Here is a 17,710-nt window from a genome sequence, read left to right on the forward strand (position 1 = left end):
AAAACGCCGTGGAGGCAGCCGCCGTCCTCACCCCTGCTGTGGGGCAGGGGCCGTGGGGAGAGAGCAGGCTTCGGGCTGCCCCCCCCCACTTGGTGCACGTCCGAGCAGCCGGGGGCGCGCTCCACGGCGTCTTCAGTGGCATCTCCGCGGACGCCCCACACTTCCCTCTCGCCGTCCTTCCTGCGGCCGGGGCCCGTCCTGCCCGGCCCAGCCTGTTCCCCGGGTCGTCTGCGTGTCCCCGAGGGCTGGCTCCCCGGGGGGTGACCTGACTGGAGCCCTGGGGCAGCTGGAGGGCGCGGGAGGTCCTGGGGCGGGGGCGGGGGCTGCGGGCGCCGCGTCTGCCCACAGGCTCGGGGCCCCGGCTGCGGCCACTGTCTTCAGGGTCCTTGAGTCCAGCCGGGGGCTGGGGGCTCAGGCCCAGGTAGGGAGGGACCTCCTAATCCACAGCGGACGGCGGGCCTGGGTCACAGAGGGGAGGCAGGGGGCTCCTGAGCCTTACCTCTGAGGTGGGGGCTGTGCTCCCGTACGTGTGGCCCTCCTCGGCCCCGGGGGCCACGTCGATCAGGACGGTGCTGTCCCCCTCCGGGGCCTGCTTCCGTAGCCTCCCGCTCCTGCACCTCACAGCACCGGGCGGGGACGGGGGCAGGGCGGCCGCGTGAGACCCGGTCCCCGCACCGCCGCGCGCCCCACGTGAACCCGCTTCGCAGGCGAGGGCACAGGCTGCCAGGCTGCACCGTCACCCCTGGGAGCACAGGAAGGCCCCCCAGGGGCAGGCCAGGGGGAAGGAGGGAGGGGCAGAGGCCTGGCCCGGCAGCTGTCTGTCCGTCCACCTGTCCCGCACGCACTTCCCTCCCTCCCAGCTCTGCCTGGGTGGCGGGGGCCGGGGAGGCCCGTGGGGTGGGCTCAGCTCTGGCCCCAGCAGGAGGAGTGTGGGGTGACCTTTAATAGACACGAGGCCTCGGCTCCTCCTGGGGGGGGCGTCTGGACCCGTCGGGGAGGCTGGCCTGGCCATGCTGCCCCTGCGTGCCCCCCATCCGGCCCCGGGACCCCTCTGTGGGGAGGACAGACCCCACTGTCCCAGTTGACAGGTGGGCAAAGAGCCAGAGGAACCGTGTGGCCCAGAAGGGGGGTTGGAGCGGAGCCAGCCGTCCGCCCCGGCACGACCGACGAGGCCCATGGAGGCTGGGAGGGCTGAGGGCCGAGGGGCCGCAGGGGGCGGGCAGGGAGGGCTCATCCAGGCCAGACAGCCTGAGGTCCAGAGAGGCAGAGGTGTGAGCCCGGAGCATTTCAGGTGCCAGACACCCCGAGGCAGGGCGTGGCATGGCGTGGTGACCGGGGCCACGGGGCACTTGTGGGGGGAAAGCCTCAGGAGTTTTACATCAGCCAGCAGCCTTCCCCTGAGCTGAGCAAGCTGTGCCGAGGACGGGGACCGGGGATGAGGCCACAGCAGTGCCCTGCTCCGTGGTGGCTCCACCGCATGTCAGGAAGCGTGAGGTGCCCTCCGACGGGAGGTGCCCCGCCCAGAGCCTCACTCCCTGAGCGCTTGGCCCTTCTCATCCCCCAGGGCCCGGCAGGCCTTGGAGCCTCAACCCACAGCCCGGGGCGTCTGGAGCCCTGATGGCCTGGGGGTGCTCACCCCCCTCCCCAGAGTCCCTCTCCCCTCCCTCCTTCTTGTGGCCCTTGCATCTTGGATTAGGATCCCACCTGGTGCGGCGGCTTCCAGAAGAGGCCTCCGAGGTCATGGCCAACTTTCCAGCATAAGCCTGGTCTGGGCAGCTGAGTCCGGGCCAGACCTGCAGGCAGAGAACTGGGAGGGACCCTGCCCGGTGTGGGGGTGGGGGATGGCCACTCACAGGTCCTCCCCTCGCCTGCAGAACGGGCCCGGAAGCAGAGTGACGGGGGCAAGGTCCCCCCAGCTCCTGAAATGGGATCTGCCTTTGTTTGGAAAGGGGGTGTGGGGCTCCGAGTCTGCAAACAGAGGCAGCGCATTTTCCTAGAGCCTTCACACAGCACACATGCAAATACCACCGTGCTCCCCCGCAAGGGCCACCCCTCCTCCTCTGCCCTTGTTTACTCAGGGATGTCAGGGCCCACGTCAGCTGTTGGGCTGCAGCTGCGGGGCATTAGGGAGAGGTGGCAGCCACAGATGCGGGCCACTGTCATCTCAGCCTGGCGGGGTGCCCGTGTGGGCATGGGGGCCCAGGTGGTAGAGCCACTTCCTGGGTGTGACGCAGGCTATCACATCTGCTCAGGGTCCGCCTCCCTGCAGGGAGGGGGGGCCCCGGCCCTCCCGGCCCCTCTCCGCCTGGGCCTGTCCCCCAGGAGCCCACTCACCTAGGCTCAGCCCTCCCCACCAGGTGCCTGTTGAAACCCCCAAGTTGCACCCTTGTGCTGGCTGCATCTCTGACCCCCACCCCACTCCCAGGGAGACCTAGCTCAGCGGGTCAGGCTCCCGCAGGCAGGGCCCAGCCACAGCGGGGACCCCCTGAGCCTGAGCGTCAAGCTGTCCCCACACAGACCCTGAGTGTGTACTGACTGCATTGTGGGCGTCCCAGAGCCCAGGAAAGAGATGAGGCAGGTGGAGACGGGAAGCACACGCTGGGGGGGGGGGGGGAACTCAGCCTGACCCCACGGGACCTCTGTCTGGCACAGCACAGGGTTTTCTCAGCCTGACATAAGTTGACCCTGGGCTCTAGCCAGACACTGCAGACCGTTGTCCCGGGAGGGGCCGGCTGTCAGGGGCTCCCGGCTCTCTGCTCTCGGCCCCAGGGAGGGGCGCCTGAGCAGGGCAGTGGGGGCAGGTTGCGGGGGGCAGTGCAGGCCGTGGCTGCAGCCGTGGAGGCCACGTGCACGTGGGACACCTGTAAGAGCACTCACCCCACGGACAGCTTGGATTTTTACTTTATACAACGTTTCCTGGCTTGACATTTTTCCAAGTTGCGTTACTCTTGCAGTTTTTAAAAATTAAGAAGAAACAAGAAAAAATAGAAAGCAGGCTCCACGTGCAGGNCGAAGCCGGACGCTTAACCGGCTGAGCCACCCAGGTGCCCCATGACTAGAACTTTTTATATTCGTTAGCTGAACATTTAAAAATACGTTGGTGGGCTGGGGCGCCTGGGTGGCTTAGTCGGTTCAGCGTCCGACTTTCGCTTAGGTCATGATCTCGCAGTTCGTGGGTTCGAGCCCCGCGTCGGGCTCTGTGCTGACTGCCAGCTCAGAGCCTGGAGCCTGTTTCAGTCTGTGTCTCCCTCTCTCTCTGACCCTCCCCTGCTCACGCTGTCTCTCTCTCTCTCCTAGAAATAAAAATATTAAAAAAAAAAACGTTGGTGGAAGTGGGGGGAACCTCCCACTACGGCTTCACCAAAGGCCCTCGTTGCCTCCTGAGGACGGGGAGGTAGGGCACCGGCAGGCGGGGGCAGCCCCCAGGCCTGCACCTCCCCTCAGGGTGGCCGGAGCCACCGGGCCACCCCGGCCGTGGGGCAGCCTGGACAGGGAGCAGATCTGAGCGACCGGTTTACAGCCAAACGCGCCCCTCCCGGCGGGCAGGCTGCTGCTCCCAACAGCCACTGGGCGGCTCTTCTGTTCTCCTCAGTCACCCGCCCTGCTCACAGTCTGAGGGGCGGGCCGCGAATGGTTCGGGCTTCCTGTATCCTATGTGCTGTCCGCACACTCGACCCCTGCCCCCAGGACTCACCCCTGCCTCCCAGGAGCCTCCCCAGACCCGCCTCTCCCCCAAACACTCCCTCTGCAGAGTGGGACACCACCACCGTGGTGTCCAGCGTGCCTGCCTCCTGCTCTGCCCCTCCCTGACCTCAGGGTACCTGCCCTGCCAGGAAGGCCTCCCTGCTTCCCTCTGCCTCTGTGCGCCTCCCCTGCAGGCTGCTGGAGCCCCGCAAGAGCCTGCTCCCCAAGCCAGGCTCTTTCCCCCAAGTGCACAGGGATGGGGGTTCCAGGATGCTCTGCCCCAGGCTTCACTCTCCGCTCCCTCCGCTCTGCCTCCTCCTCTCTGCTGCCCCCTTGGCTTGCTTCCCCCACCCCTAGTGTGGGTCTGACCCAGTTCTGCCCCTCGGCAAGGTCACCACATCCATGCTGCCAGTGACCCTGACAAAAGGCACGTCTCTTCCAAACGTGGAGTCAGCGTCTATCTATTGTCTTCTGGTTGCTGATTGATCAGCGCCCCGCCTGCTGGACGTTTACAAGGACAGGGTTTTACAAAGTCTTACAAGAAAAATAAAGGTTCGTTTTGCTCACCGCTGTATGATCCCAAGTACCTGAAAGAGGGAACGGGGTTGGACAGGGGTGGAGGTGTCCACCGCAGCCGCGCTTTCCCCCGTGGGGTTATTAATAGGGCCACCTCTGCCCGGGTGCCGGTGCTGCCCTCCCCGTCTCCCCGCCTCCCTCCCCATCTCTCTCCAAATTTGCCTCCTAGGCCGCGTCTTTGCTTCGGGTTGTTTTGGACCGCGAGCAGGCTTCCCGGCTGCTGCTCGTTCCTGGCTCTTCCCACGTTCCCTCCACATCTGAGAGCCCTCCTGTCCGCGCGCACCCCCGCACGCCCTCCTTCAAGGACACATGGTTTCCGGGCAGCGGCCTCCTCGGGTTCTTCAGCTGAAGAACATTTACTGCAGCCAAAGACCCAGCTTGGGTGCGCTTTTGAGGCTCAGGGTGCCCCTGGGGTCTCTCTGCCTGAGCTAATTTTGGGTAGTGCATGGCGGTGGCCTGTCCCGTGTGCGCCTCTCTGGCAATGGGCTTGGGGGCGCTGGGGGTGGCCGCCGGGCGCGCTGCCTTCCCTGGATTGCCTGCTGTCGCCTTTGGCGGGTTTCCAGCGGGCTCTTGGAATAGGCCTCTGCCAGCCGTGAGCGCTGGGAGCAGGTCTCTTCAGCTGCTGTCTGGTCTACCGGTGGTGTTCCGTGCTCTACAGGGATTTTAGTTTTGCATAGACGAACCCATCAGAACCGTGTCTTGAGGCTGCGCTCTGGCCGTCAAGCGCGCTCCCCCATGCGGCTCAGGAGGTGTTCCTGCCCTTCCTCCCGCCGCCCGTCTCCCCGTTCACTCTGAGGTTTCTGACCCGGCCGTGCAGGGGTGGCGTCCTGCACACAGTGCTGCTGCCCCGCGCCGTCCGCGGCCAGGACTCCCCAACCTGGGCTGCAGCTTCCGGGATCTGGTAGGAAACTGCCTCCTGCGACTCTTTTAAAAAAAAAAAATTTTTAAATGTTTTATTTATTTCTGAGAGAGAGAGAGAGAGAGAAACAGAGACAGCATGAACAGGGGAGGGTCAGAGAGAGAGGGAGTCACAGACTGAAGCAGCTCCAGGCTCCGAGCTGCCAGCAGAGCCCAACGCGGGGCTCGGACCCATAAACCGTGAGATCTTGACCTGAGCTGAAGTCAGACGCTTAACCGACTGAGTCCCCAGGCGCCCCCGCCCTCGACTCTTGTCGAGTTTCACGGTTCGGTGTGGACCTTAGGTTCAATGAGCTTCTCATGCTCAAATGGCGATTCGCCTGGGACGTGCCGGCTGCAGCACATGCTCCCGCCCCATCCACCCTGTTTCCCGCGTCTGTTAAAGCACAGAGGCCGGAAGTGAGTGGGGCTGGGCCGGCTCGGGGCACTGTCCCCACCTCATGCCCACCAGCACGCGCCTGCTGAGGCCTTTCTCCTTACTGCCCTGTCTGCCCGGGGCTCTCTGGGCTTCCCTGCCTACCGGCGAGGAGAAACCTGTCCTGTTCGCAGCTACTTTCAGCACCCGGCTCCCGCGCACTGTTTATAAACGATCGCTCCTTTCCTTCCGGGTCATGGTGGACGTGTGCGTGGTCTGCCGCTACCCGCCGCGCTCTAGCTCCCGGGTGAAAATGCGGTGACCTCGTGGCTCACATCATGCACTTTTTTGGGGCGTGTGTCACGCCCAGGCAAGACAAAGGGGTCTTCGTGAACCACGGCCCCGCTGGGTGCGGCCTGCAGCTTCGGGATGAGATCTCGGGGATGAGATCTCCCAGCAGGGGGGTCAAATCCTGAGCCTTTGTGTCTCAACTGTCTTCCCTCTGTTACGTCCGGGGCCGTGCCCTCCCAACCCCTGCCCTGCAGTTTGCTGTCAGTGGGCAGGCGCTCACTGGGTCAGGCCACACAATTCATCTTGGTGAAGGGAGTCGGGAACTAGACGTGACCTTAACCTTCAGGCCAACAACTGGCAGGTTTACGACTGTTGGTAGAAGTCACCTGGAGGGAGATCTCTGACCTGCTCCCTGGCTCTCAGAGCGGCCTGTGCAGGCTACTCTGTGCAGAGCGGGGCCTTCCAGAACTCTCCGTGCCTATGGGAACGGGTCCCCCTAGCGAGGCGGAGCTACTGAACACCTGGAATGTGGCAAGTGCAACCGAGGGACTGACTTTTTATTTCACTTTAACAAATTTAAGTTTGAACTGAAGCAGCCACACGTGCGGTGAGTGGCCCCCACACTGGACAGGGCAGCTCTAGAACCTTGGAGAAGGGACCCTGGTGACCATGACTCCTGCAGTGTTCTTTCTGCAGAAGGGAAATCTGAGGCCCCGGAGAGACCCTGGGTGACCGTCCACGGAAATTTTCTAAGAAACAGGCCCACACGATGGTGAAAGGCCAGGCAGCGACGTCAGCAGCTGCCAGGAGGTGGGCTCTTTGGAGAAGGTCTTGCTCTCTACAGAGACTCAGGCGGGTTCGCACGGCCAGCGACCTGGGCAGCCGTGCGCTTGGGAGGCGTCTCCTCTAGCGGTCCGGCCCCTGAGAGCCGAGGTGGTGTGGCCCGTGCCGCGGTCAGCGGGGGCGCTGTCAGGGAGCCTCGAGGGGCGCAGCGCGCAGGGTGGGGCCATCCTGTGCCCACGGTTCTGTTTTTTAAATACATGCAATTAGAAAGAGGCCGGCAGCAGCTGGTCTATAAGACCAAACAGCTCTGGGCAGCCAGGCGGCCCCGAGCGCCCCGACCCGGGGCACGGCCCTCACACCCCCAGCCCACCCCTCTCAGGAGGGCCGAGACCCCCGACAGGAAGGCGGAGACGGGCGTGGCGGGGACACCACGGTGGGACGACCACCAGAANGCGTCGATCTGCCGCACGGTGGGCAGGGCCAGCATGATCTTCCGCCTGTACTGCGGGTCCTTCTGCAGGGGGTTGCGCTCCAGGTACACCGTCTCCAGGCTCTTGGCTGCCTTCAGCTCGTCCAGGTCGCTCCAGCTCTCGAGGAGATTGTCGTTCATCTGGAGGACACGCACACACGCGTTAGAGCGCTTGCAGGACGGGAGGGCCCCCCCCCCCAATCTGGGCACGAGGCCACTCGGGACAGTGTGACGCGGCAGCACGCCTTCTGCGGCGCCTCACGGAACCCCGTCACCACCCCGCACCTCCTGGCCACCCGCCAGCAGCGTCGCACGGGGACCGCTCTCGTGCACGCCCACAACCGGGGCCACGTCACCACAACGGGCTGTTCCAAGGTTTTTTAAAAAAATTTTTAAATGTTTATTTATTTTTGAGACAGAGAGAGACAGCGTGAGCAGGGGAGGGTCAGAGAGAGGGAGACATAGAATCGGAAACAGGCTCCAGGCTCTGAGCTGCCAGCACAGAGCCCGACGTGGGGCTTGAACCCACGAACCGTGAGATCGTGACCTGAGCTGAAGTCGGGCACTTAACGGACTGGGCCCCAGGCGCCCGGCGCTAATCCAAGTTAAGATCAGTGGAGAAGGGGCCAAAGCAGCAGCGTGGACAGCCCCCCCTCGGCGACGGGCCACAGTAGGCTGGGTTTCCACTCAGCCGTCCTCCCCACGCTGACGGCGCGCTCTGCCCATAACACGGTCAGCAGGGCCGGGGCCACGCTGGCTAAACGTCATCTGTCCCCGAAGCTGCCTCTGGCGTGTCCCGCTGGGACGCCCCTCGCTGGGGTCTGTGATGTAAATGCCCCGCCACTGCTCATCTCGCGGGGCCGGCGCGATGGCCCCAGGATATGGCCCTGGACGAGGGGCCCAGAAGTCTGAGTTACAGGCTCAAAGCAGGTTAGAGTTCACCCTCCTGACCCTGCCGCGGCCCACCTGGGCGGGACCCGCCAGAGCCGGGAAGGATTCTCTAAGCCACTGTCCAGACGGGGCATGCGGGCCTCTGGGTTTAGAGTGCCCGTCACAGCATGTGCTTACGACGCTCAGTCCACACCTGTCCTGTGGATGGTGGTGGCCCCTCCGTGGGGGGCGAGACAGGAGGCTCAGAGAGGTGAGCTTCCCCCCGGGGGACGTGGAGGAGAGGGCTCAGAAGGGGCGCACCCCGCAGGCAGTCCCAGCACCCAACTCCAAGAGAAATCGCGAAGCCCCGATTGGTCGTGTCTGCCAGTTTCTGTGGCCGACTTCACGCTTCCCACGCCACGTCAAAGAGCGTGGGCTCTGACAAGCAGGGCAGACGGGCTCCAGCAGGTCACTGCTCGTCAGCATCCTGGATGGCAGGAACTTTAGTTATATTTTTATTTAATCTCTACAGCCCACGTGGGGCTCAAGCTCGTGACCCCAAGATCGGGTTGCAGGCTGCACCGACTGAGCCAGCGGCGCCCCCGGTGAAGTTTAAACAAGGGGCGTAGGCATCAGCAACAAGGGGGTGCCACACCAGCCACAGGGCCTGCTGGTCTGACCCCCCAGTCCCAAGCACGCCCTGCGGCCTCTGCACACACAGGCAGAGAGCAGGGGCGCTCCTCCCGAAGGACAGGAACCTGCAGCAGGGGGAGCCGGGGTGGGCGGAGGGGACAGCGTGGCCACTTTCACCTCCGCACAGGGGCGGTAGCACGAGCTGGCCACACGTGCAGTGGGAGGGAGGCAGAGCCGGTCCAGGGACCCGCCTGCGGCCCCCCGGCCGGAGCGCTGGCAGAGTGGGGGTTCAAGTGCTCCACGCTGAGCACACCTTAGTCTGCATGGAATTGTGGGGCACTGGCTTGCCTTCGGGTCTGAAACACTCACACGGCGGCGCGGCATCTGGGGGAATGCGGGAGAACCTCCCACGTCCCAGGCTCTGTCTGGGAGCTGGGGTTCGGCAGCGACACGACATGGGGACTTGGTGGGACTCTGACTCTCACGCCTAAGCGAGATGGTGGCCCTGGGAGGGCCGTGGACTTTAAGCGGGTCACTCTCGAGTGGAGAGCACTGCACATCAGGGCGGCGCTGCTGCTGCTCAGGGATGACGGTGGCTTGTGGCACGGCGGTGACAGCAGAGGTGCAGAGAGGCTGGGTTCTGGGCAGAAGGGGAGGGGAGACGTTGGCTTACGTGTGATGTGTGAGAGAAAAGGAGAAACAAAGGAAGATTAGAGATCTTTGGCCCGAAGAACTGGGAGGCCGGAGTCCATATTTACGGCTGTCGAGCAAAGCGGAGGAAGGGGAGCTTGGGGAGGGAGGCTGACGGGCTCAGGGCGTGCTGCTGTGCCTGGGGGCGGGCAGCCAGCCGCGGCACTGTGTGCCCGGGTCCTCTTCGTTTTCAAAATACACGGGTACTGTCCCCTGCCCACCGCACGCCGCAGCGCCCGCGGACACCGACACGCCGCCAGTGCGCGGGGGAGACTGTCTTCATGAAGTCCAGACCCCAGCGTCACGCTGACCCCAGCGTCCGGCCCGCCGCGGCAGCTCCTCCAGGGTCCCGTCAGCGCGGAACTGGAAATTTTACTCCTCACCAACAGAACACTGTAGACGAGGCCTTCGATACTGGTAACTCTTAGAGTCTTACCCTCATGTGTCTCCCAAATGGAGTGCAAAACCACTCACTTGTACTGTTTCATACACATTTCAGAGGCTCCTGAGCCCCAGGCCGGGCAAAGATGTTACACGCACTGCGCCTCCTGCTTCGCACTGTGTTCTTTACAACGGGGCAGAAAGGGGCAGAGCGGGCGTGATCCTTCTTAGAGAATATCTCCCCGGAAGGTACGATTTTTGGTCTCTTGACCTAGAACGTTTCCCACCTCCTACTCACAATTTTTTTTTCCTGCCAAATGAAATGGACTGTGAAGAAACCCAGCTAACTTTCCTGTGGAATGTCCCTCACTTGGATGCACCCAGTGGCTCCCTTTCGGCGTCACCTGGCATGTTCCTTTAGCCTGTGATTCCTGTAAACTCAGAGTCAGGCCCGAACGCTTGGTTAGAGCAGAATGAGCATTTCTGCCAAAGACACTCTACAGACGGGTCACATGGGGGACACACCACCGTCAGGGACGGCCAGTCTGCTCACGTGGATGACGCTGGAGGCGCAGTCGCCCTCTGCAATGAGCAAATTCTATGTAGGGTGACACACGGCAGACGCCTGGCTCTTCGCTGATTTCAGCGTCCAATGATGAACACGGCCTGAATCCACGGCTGGAATCTTGCTTTAGAAGATTCCCATTCGACACTTTCCCAGCAGGCTGCTCGTGGTCTTTAAGACCCAAACTTCACGGGCTGTATTTCCCATTATAATGGTTTTTTGTGTCTGATATTTATATAGAAGATTTACATTTAATGTCTCCCAAACTCAGTGACATCTTAAAAACAGAGACGTGGAAGAATTCTCAAGGCACGTTTTGTAAATAACCGGACGCTGTCACAGCCGCTTACTTTTGCCCATCTGTAGGTCGTTTCAAGAAAGGGGACGTGTGCCTTGTGTGCCGCTGGCGTCAGAAGGGGTGTCTGTCACTTCATATTCAGGTCGGGGTTCAAGAGGGAGAGCAAGAAGGAGCCCCAGGGCCGAGGGCAGCCTCTTCGCAGCCCAAGCACGGGGGTGAGCTCCTGTGGCCTCTGCCGTGTCCCGCTGGAAGGGAGTCAGCAAGGCCCACGCACACTCGTGGGCAGGGGTCACACGTGGGCACACGTTACCGACCGACCGCCTCCCGTGGTGGAGACTCTGGGCCGCACTTCCCTGCCTCCCTCTGCACGCTGGCTGCTGCGGGGGCCCCGTCCCCCTCTAGAAAGCGGTGTTCGGGCGGGGCCTCCTGGTCCCGAGCCGGCCCGGTCGCAGACTCCGGGAAGGCGCTTCATCTCCCCCGACGTGGGGCTGTGCCGGGCCACGATGCGCCTTCTGGGGCGTGCGGCCCCTGCGCCCGGCCTGGCGTCCTCAGCTGCCTCCGCCAGGCCCGCTGCCCCCCTGCGGCCCCTTCGGCTGAGGGACCCTCAGGCTGATTTCTCAGGCAGTCTCTGTGCGGCCATCGCCCGCTGCGAGCCTGCCCTGTCAGCCCCAGGTGCCCGAGCTCCGATTTCTGCTTCCTTTGCTCAGGGAAACAGCGGCCCTGTGTCTGGGCCCACATGTGCGGGGCGAGCACCCTCGGCCAAGGGCCAGAGTGTGGACACGGCGCTCACCCCGAGCCCACGGTCTAGAAACAGCTGCTCCCTACGTGTGCCCGTGCTCATGGCTGTTTGTGCCCAGACAGTAAGACTGACGGCCCTTCCTCCGCGCCCACACCTGGCCCCAGATCCAAGTCCAACACGACAGGCCACGCTCGTCTGACTGTATTTGCGCCTATTGTCTCGTGTTACAGGGAAGCGCTAGGGAGGGTCCTACTCACATCAGTATACTTTCTATCCTGTGACATGTTCAAAATAGCTTCAAAATTCTGACACCAATATCATTACTAATAAAACTACCAAGGGACATTCAAGATCCTTTAGTTTTTCCGTGCTGAGGACTCTGCTCCCAAAGGCCATCTGCTCAGAGCATTGTTTCCTGCATCACCGTCCTCTGTGTGGTTATTGTAGTTTTGAAATATTGTGAGTCATTTGTTTCAGTCCACTTGGAATCGTAAATTAAAAATGTTTTTAAAAAATGTGCAAAGCATTTTCAAAAACCAAAACTGTACACAGATGTGTTCAGAGAAGACGCGGTCTGTTGCTACCCCCTCCACCGTCCCCTCGGGCCCCACGGGCGGCCATTTACCCAGGTCAACGCTCCTGGGGCTTCTCTCTGCAGAAAGGAGGGAGACAGGCACACGCTCTCGTTCACACGTGTTACACATGCATGCACCAGCTTCTTCTGTGCAGCACGCTACGTATCTGGGCTCGTCCACACCAGCTGCTGGGAGCCAGGGGCACCGGTGAAGGGGGGGCTGTCGAGAGAGCGCCAGCTCGACGGCTGCCTCCTAGCTTGGCCCACACATCTCCCCGCCCGTGACCGTCGCCTCTCCCCCAGCTGGTGACCAGTTTCTGCTGCTTCACCGTTGGCGTTTCTCTTCACTTCCTCCTCTCTCACCCCGCTGCAACCTGCCTGGTCGGCTCCGGTGGGCTCGGTCGCTGGGCCTCTGTGGACGAGCACACGCGAAGTGCGCTCCCTTCTCTTCTCCTCCCCAGGACACAAGTGCTCATTGCCGCGGAGTGGGGGATACAGCGAAGGAGGAAAGGAAAAAGGTAAGAACCCCGCACGGTCTCGCCACAGAAGGAAGACGATCGTTAGTGTTTCGTTCTGTCTCCGTCTCTGCGAGCCGGCGGCGTCACGGCAGGTGCTGGCGTAGGCTCAGCTCGGCTGCTCTTCGAACGTACTTCTCCATGCTTTGGTTTCCAGTTGTGAGAGACACACATGCTCACTATGGAGAACTCAGAGGAACCAAAGAGGAGGGAGAAGGAGGAAACCGCTGTATGCGTGTGACCCGGAAAGCGGGGCTCCTCGCCCCTGTGCGCGGCTCCCTGGCCTCGCTCTGTGTGCGTCTATGTACACACAGACGGGCCCCTATCCCGCCCCCCCCAATGCCGGACCTGCCCCCACTTACTTGGCACATTCCTCTTTTCCATCAACATGGTGAGCATTCTCCTGTAACTAAGTCCCCTTCACAAATGTCATTTGAAACCCTTGCTTTATAGTAGCATAATATTTCACCATGTGGCTATATCATAATTTACTTATTATTCCCTGAGTTGGAGAAAACGTACGAATAATACAAATTTAAAGTTTCAGAAGAAAATCTGGATAATTGTTTTTATAAATTTTGGGTTTATAACCTTTTCTAAAGTGACACTAAACACAGAAAACCAAGGAAAAGACAGATTTGTCTTCTTTGTAATCATATTCTTTTTTATAGCAAACATATACTTTTATCATTAGAAAATATAACAGAGCTATTTCCACTGTAATTAAAAAAACACCGAATCTTGATACTTATGTATCTTTGTACATAATCTCTGAGTTTCATATCGTGTTGTTAGGTCTTAGACATGAAAGTTCCAAGGCTCTGAAAGCCCTGCAGAACACGTGTGTCGAGGGAGGGGCGCCTGGGGGCTCAGTCGGTTAGCGTCCGACTTCGGCTCAGGTCAGGATCTCACGGTTCATGGGTTTGAGCCCCGCGTCGGGCTCTGTGCTGACAGCTCGGAGCCTGGAGCTGCTTCTGATTCTGTGTCTCCCTCTCTTTCTGACTCTCCCCTGCTCACGCCCTCTCTCTCTCTAAAAAATAAATAAAAAATATTAAAAAAAAAAAAAAGAACACGTGTGTCGAGCACAGTCCCTCCGGCGCCCAAGAGAGCTCTCGCCACAGCACGGGCCTCATTCTTGCAAAGCCTTTGTCACCCTGACCACCAAAACACCACATCTCGCTGCTACAGTGTATTCTAAAAATTAAGAAATAGGAAATGTTTTGTGTGTCTACAAGCCGCTGTCACGTCTTACTCTGCGACATGCCTGTTCACACTCTGCCCCCCACCCCAGTTTTCACAAGGCGCCCCCTAGGAGTCGTTTTTAGTACAGCGACCCTCAGCTCCCACGCCTGCACAGCTGGCCTCCACCCAGCTAACCAAGCTTCCTCTAGGGGCTGGGGAGGCAGGAGCGAGCCGAACAGAGAGACCCCGCTGCCCCGTGAAGCTCCTGTGCGGCGGGAGAGTGAGAGAGAAAGGTGAGAAACCACGTAAAGTAACGGGACTCCCAGCTCAAGTGAGGGGAGGATGGAGCCGGACTCGCCTTTTTTGTCGTAAACCAGAAGGCGGGACAGGGGACACGAAACCGTCGTCTGCATACACTGGACCAGAGTTGACACAGGACAGGGACTCCCGAGAGCAGGGACGCAAGGGGAGGTGAGCGCTGCACATCTGGCCTTCTGCCTGGAGGTGCTCTGTGGACCCCAGGGGGAGCCCAAGCAGAGTCTGGAGGCCACACTGAGTGGAGCCAGTGAACCTGGTTTGGGGAGGCAGAGGCAGCTGGGTTTCTGGAGGGGGCGAGCTGTGTGGGAAAAAGCTCCGGAAGGGCACCCGGTGTCCCCTTGAATCTTGGACTGACAACTGAGTGTGGACGGTGGCGTGAAACTACAGGACTGGCCAAAGCCCAGAAGCCACGAGCCGCCACAAGCAGTGAGCTGGGCGAGGCCAGAGCTCATGCAGGGGAAGGCAATTATTTTCAGAAGTTTGCTGCATTTGATTTTGAAAACTATAAACTCACAGATCCCAAAAGCTCAACAGCACATTACGTTCAAGTTGCAAGAAATAAAAGTGACAGGAGAACAAAGAAAAGCAGCTGGAAGGAGATGGGGGCGCCTGGGGGCTCAGTGGGTTGAGCGTCCGACTTCGGCTCAGGTCACGATCTCACGGTTCGTGGGTTCAAGCCCCACGTCGGGCTCTGTGCTGACAGCTCAGAGCCTGGAGCTGCTTCAGATTCTGTCTCTCTCTCTCTCTGCCCCTCCTCTGCTCTGTCTCATGTTCTGTCTGTCTCTCTCTCAGAAAACAATAAACATTAAAAAAATTATTAAAAAAAAAAAACTGCTGGAGGGAGAGAGACACATCACACAAGGGAGCAAGGACGAGAATGACCGACAATCTCATCAGGAACAGTGCAGGCCAGGCACAACGGAACACGTACGAAGTGCTGTAGGAGAAACCGCCCAAAACTGGCAAAGCAAAATTGTGTATCTGTAATACCATCCTTCAAAAATGAAAGCAAACTAAAGAGACTTTTCCAGACAAATCAGAGCCGAAACAATCAGTTTACAGCAGGTCACACAATAAAAAATTACTACCATTCTTCAGGTGGAAGGGAAATGCCACAATGGAAACCACATAAAAGAATTAAAACATGTCAGAAATGGTAAAATAAGCGGATTTTGTTATTAAATTTCCTTAAAAGATAACTGATACGGCAACATGTCAAGGGGTTTATAACCTACAGGAAGTAAAACACAGAGCGGCGTCAGCTGCTGGAGAGGACCGTAAGCGCACGCGTAAGGGACTTACATCGTTTGTGACGTTACGTAATATTATTTGAAGGCAGGCTGTGATAAGTTAAAAATCTATTTTGTGATTCCTCGAATAATCACTGAAAAAGCGTACAGATATAAGCAAATATGCCAACAGTGAAAATAAAATAGACTACAAAAAAATGTTGTTTTTCGAACCCAAAAAGAAGGCAGGAGAAGAGAAAAAGGAACAAAGAACATATGGGACAAGTAAAAAACAAACAGGAAGATGGCAGGACTTAAACCCAACCACTGCACAAAATGCAGGTAAATGTAACTGTGTTAAACATAAGTACAGTAAACACCTCACTTTATTAAAAGGCAGAGATGGTCAGACGATAAAAAAGCAAAACCTATGTGCTGCCAACGAGAGAGATATTTTACTTACTATGAAGACACAGGTTGAAGAAACAGATGTGTGAGAAAGACGCCCATGGAAACGGTAACAGGAGAAAGACACAGGGCCAGGTTAGCACAGAGAGGGCAGTGAGGAAATGGGACATTCCATGTGACGAAAAGACGATGCTTCAAGAAGACATTTACAATCCTAAACATGTACGCAACCAATAAAAACCTTCAAACTACAAGGAGCAAAAGCTGGTTAACTGACAGAAGAAAGCAAACCCACAGTTGTGGCAGGGATATTCCACATCCTCTCAGTAACTGGCAGGACATATAGAACATCAATAAACAGAATTTGGGTGATTAAAAATTTATTAAGCCTGGCTCCCTACTTCTCTCTCCGAGACCAGCTAATAGGTAAGCACACCCTGCATGTGACATGAGCACAGGAGAGTCTGAGAGCTACCGGTTTGCAACCTCCCTTCCTGGAACACAATCCCTCAGCAGTAAAACGGCGTGACACGGCCTGCTTCACAGGGTTGCTGCGCCAGCAGATCAGAAGAGGAAGCAATCTGGACGCCACCAAGCACCGCAGGCTTGGCCTCATCGGACCGTCTTCGTCTGTTTTGTGTGTTACAGGGCAGGGAACTGTCCCGCTTCCAGCGTGCCAGCCTGCCTGCCTGCCCTCCCGATGGCCGGGGCGCCCGGCTGGCCCCTACCTGTGGTCTCGGCACCCCAAGCTCTTGTCCCTTGGCAAGGCACGCAGAAGGCATCGCACGTTTCAGAAACCCTGCTTCAGGACCCGCCGGTCGCCCAAACGTCTCCTGAAATTTTCTGCCAGGAGCCCTTTCCCTGTCACCAGGTCCTCTGCCACTGGACTCGTTCTGTTTCTCTGTGGTTTCTCTGCGTGGTTCCCCGGCCTCTCCAGAGCCAAACCCCTTTGCTCTGCCCTAACCAGTCTATTGGCAGCCGCACCTTCCTTTAGGGGGTGGGGGTGGGGCGGGTAGCTGCACACACACAACTTCCTTCAAGCAGGGGCGGCGGCTGCACACACATCTTCCTTCGGGGAGGTAGCTGCACACACACCTTCCTTGCGGGGGGCGGCTGCACACACACCTTCCTTTGAGGGGGGGCGGCTGTACACACACAACTCCCTTCGGGGGCGGGGGGAGGGTGGCTGCACACTAGACCCCCCAAGCTCATGGTGGCTTGCTGGTGCCCCCAGCCTGACACCCCTTTTCCATCTTTCTACTCTGGTTCTGACCTCCCCGATTTGCTCTGGCACCACAACCTGACGTGACCCGAGCCCCAGTGTGGTTAGGAAGGGGCGAAGGTCATTTCCACAGCAGGCTACCTGTGTTCTGGGGAGTCTTTTTTTTTTTTTTAATTTTTTTAATGTTTTATTTATTTCTAGGAGAGAGAGAGAGAGACAGCGTGAGCAAGGGAGGGTCAGAGAGGGAGGGAGTCACAGACTCAGAAACAGGCTCCAGGCTCCGAGCTGGCAGTCAGCACAGAGCCCGATGCGGGGCTCGAACCCACGAACCGCGAGATCATGACCTAAGCGAAAGTTGGACGCTCAACCGACTAAGCCACTGAGGCGCCCCTGTTCTGGAGAGTCTTGGGTGAGCTTTCAAGATGGCAGAAGCAGGGTCGGCAGCACGGCCCCGGAAGGGAGGCAGGCCTCAGACTCTGCACGAGGCCGGTCAGGCTGGGCGCACCCAGCACAGCACTCGCTTCCAAGGACCTCAGGGTGAAACGCGTGCCCCGACCCCTGCAGGGGCCACCAGTCCGGGGACAGGCAGTGCACGCCCGTCAGGAGAGCACGCCCACAGGGTCCCGACACCGAGGCCCTCGGCTGGGTGACTGTCGTGCAAGTGCAAGGCCTTTAGAGGAGTCGAGAAGCTAGGACTCCTTACACCCTGCTCCTCCTCACCCCTTCCTACCGGCTCTGGGGCCCTGCACCCCAGGCCACACCCGGACACCTCAGAAAGCACGAGGCAGAGCCCAGGGGACCGAGTGCAGAGACCCTTTGGGTGTCCCCTGCGTCCCCTGCGCTGAGCCGCGCCGGCTCCCGGCCGGGCCTGGAAAGCGCTCGGTCAAGGCAGCTCTCACACTACAGACCCGGCCCGTCACGTCCTCCTGGGGGCCGCAATCCCCAGAGTCTGGGAAACGCCGATGCCGGCACGGCCCGCGATCCCGCTGCTGGACGGCGCTGCCGCTCGC

General features: G+C 59.6%; 2 protein-coding genes across 2 annotated transcripts in view; both read right to left on the reverse strand.

Annotated features, from left to right (window-relative positions):
* Positions 1 to 2,193, reverse strand: part of ANO7 (anoctamin 7) — a 26,484-nt gene extending 24,291 nt beyond the window's left edge. Inside the window, exons 1-3 of the mRNA XM_077758251.1 lie at positions 2,095 to 2,193; positions 1,705 to 1,793; positions 500 to 611 (exon numbers count right to left, since the gene is read on the reverse strand). Of these exons, the coding sequence (XP_077614377.1) occupies positions 500 to 611; positions 1,705 to 1,793; positions 2,095 to 2,193 (300 nt within the window). The remainder of the gene's footprint in view (positions 1 to 499; positions 612 to 1,704; positions 1,794 to 2,094) is intronic.
* Positions 2,194 to 6,730: 4,537 nt separating this feature from the next.
* The window catches only part of PPP1R7 (protein phosphatase 1 regulatory subunit 7), a 25,673-nt gene continuing 14,693 nt past the window's right edge, over positions 6,731 to 17,710 (reverse strand). The window contains exons 10-11 of the mRNA XM_077758260.1: positions 6,978 to 7,217; positions 6,731 to 6,745 (exon numbers count right to left, since the gene is read on the reverse strand). Coding sequence (XP_077614386.1) covers positions 6,731 to 6,745; positions 6,978 to 7,217 — 255 coding nt within the window. The remainder of the gene's footprint in view (positions 6,746 to 6,977; positions 7,218 to 17,710) is intronic.

The sequence above is a fragment of the Crocuta crocuta genome, unplaced genomic scaffold, assembly GCF_008692635.1.
Source record: "Crocuta crocuta isolate KB4526 unplaced genomic scaffold, BGI_CrCroc_1.0 scaffold290, whole genome shotgun sequence".
Taxonomy (NCBI): domain Eukaryota; kingdom Metazoa; phylum Chordata; class Mammalia; order Carnivora; family Hyaenidae; genus Crocuta; species Crocuta crocuta.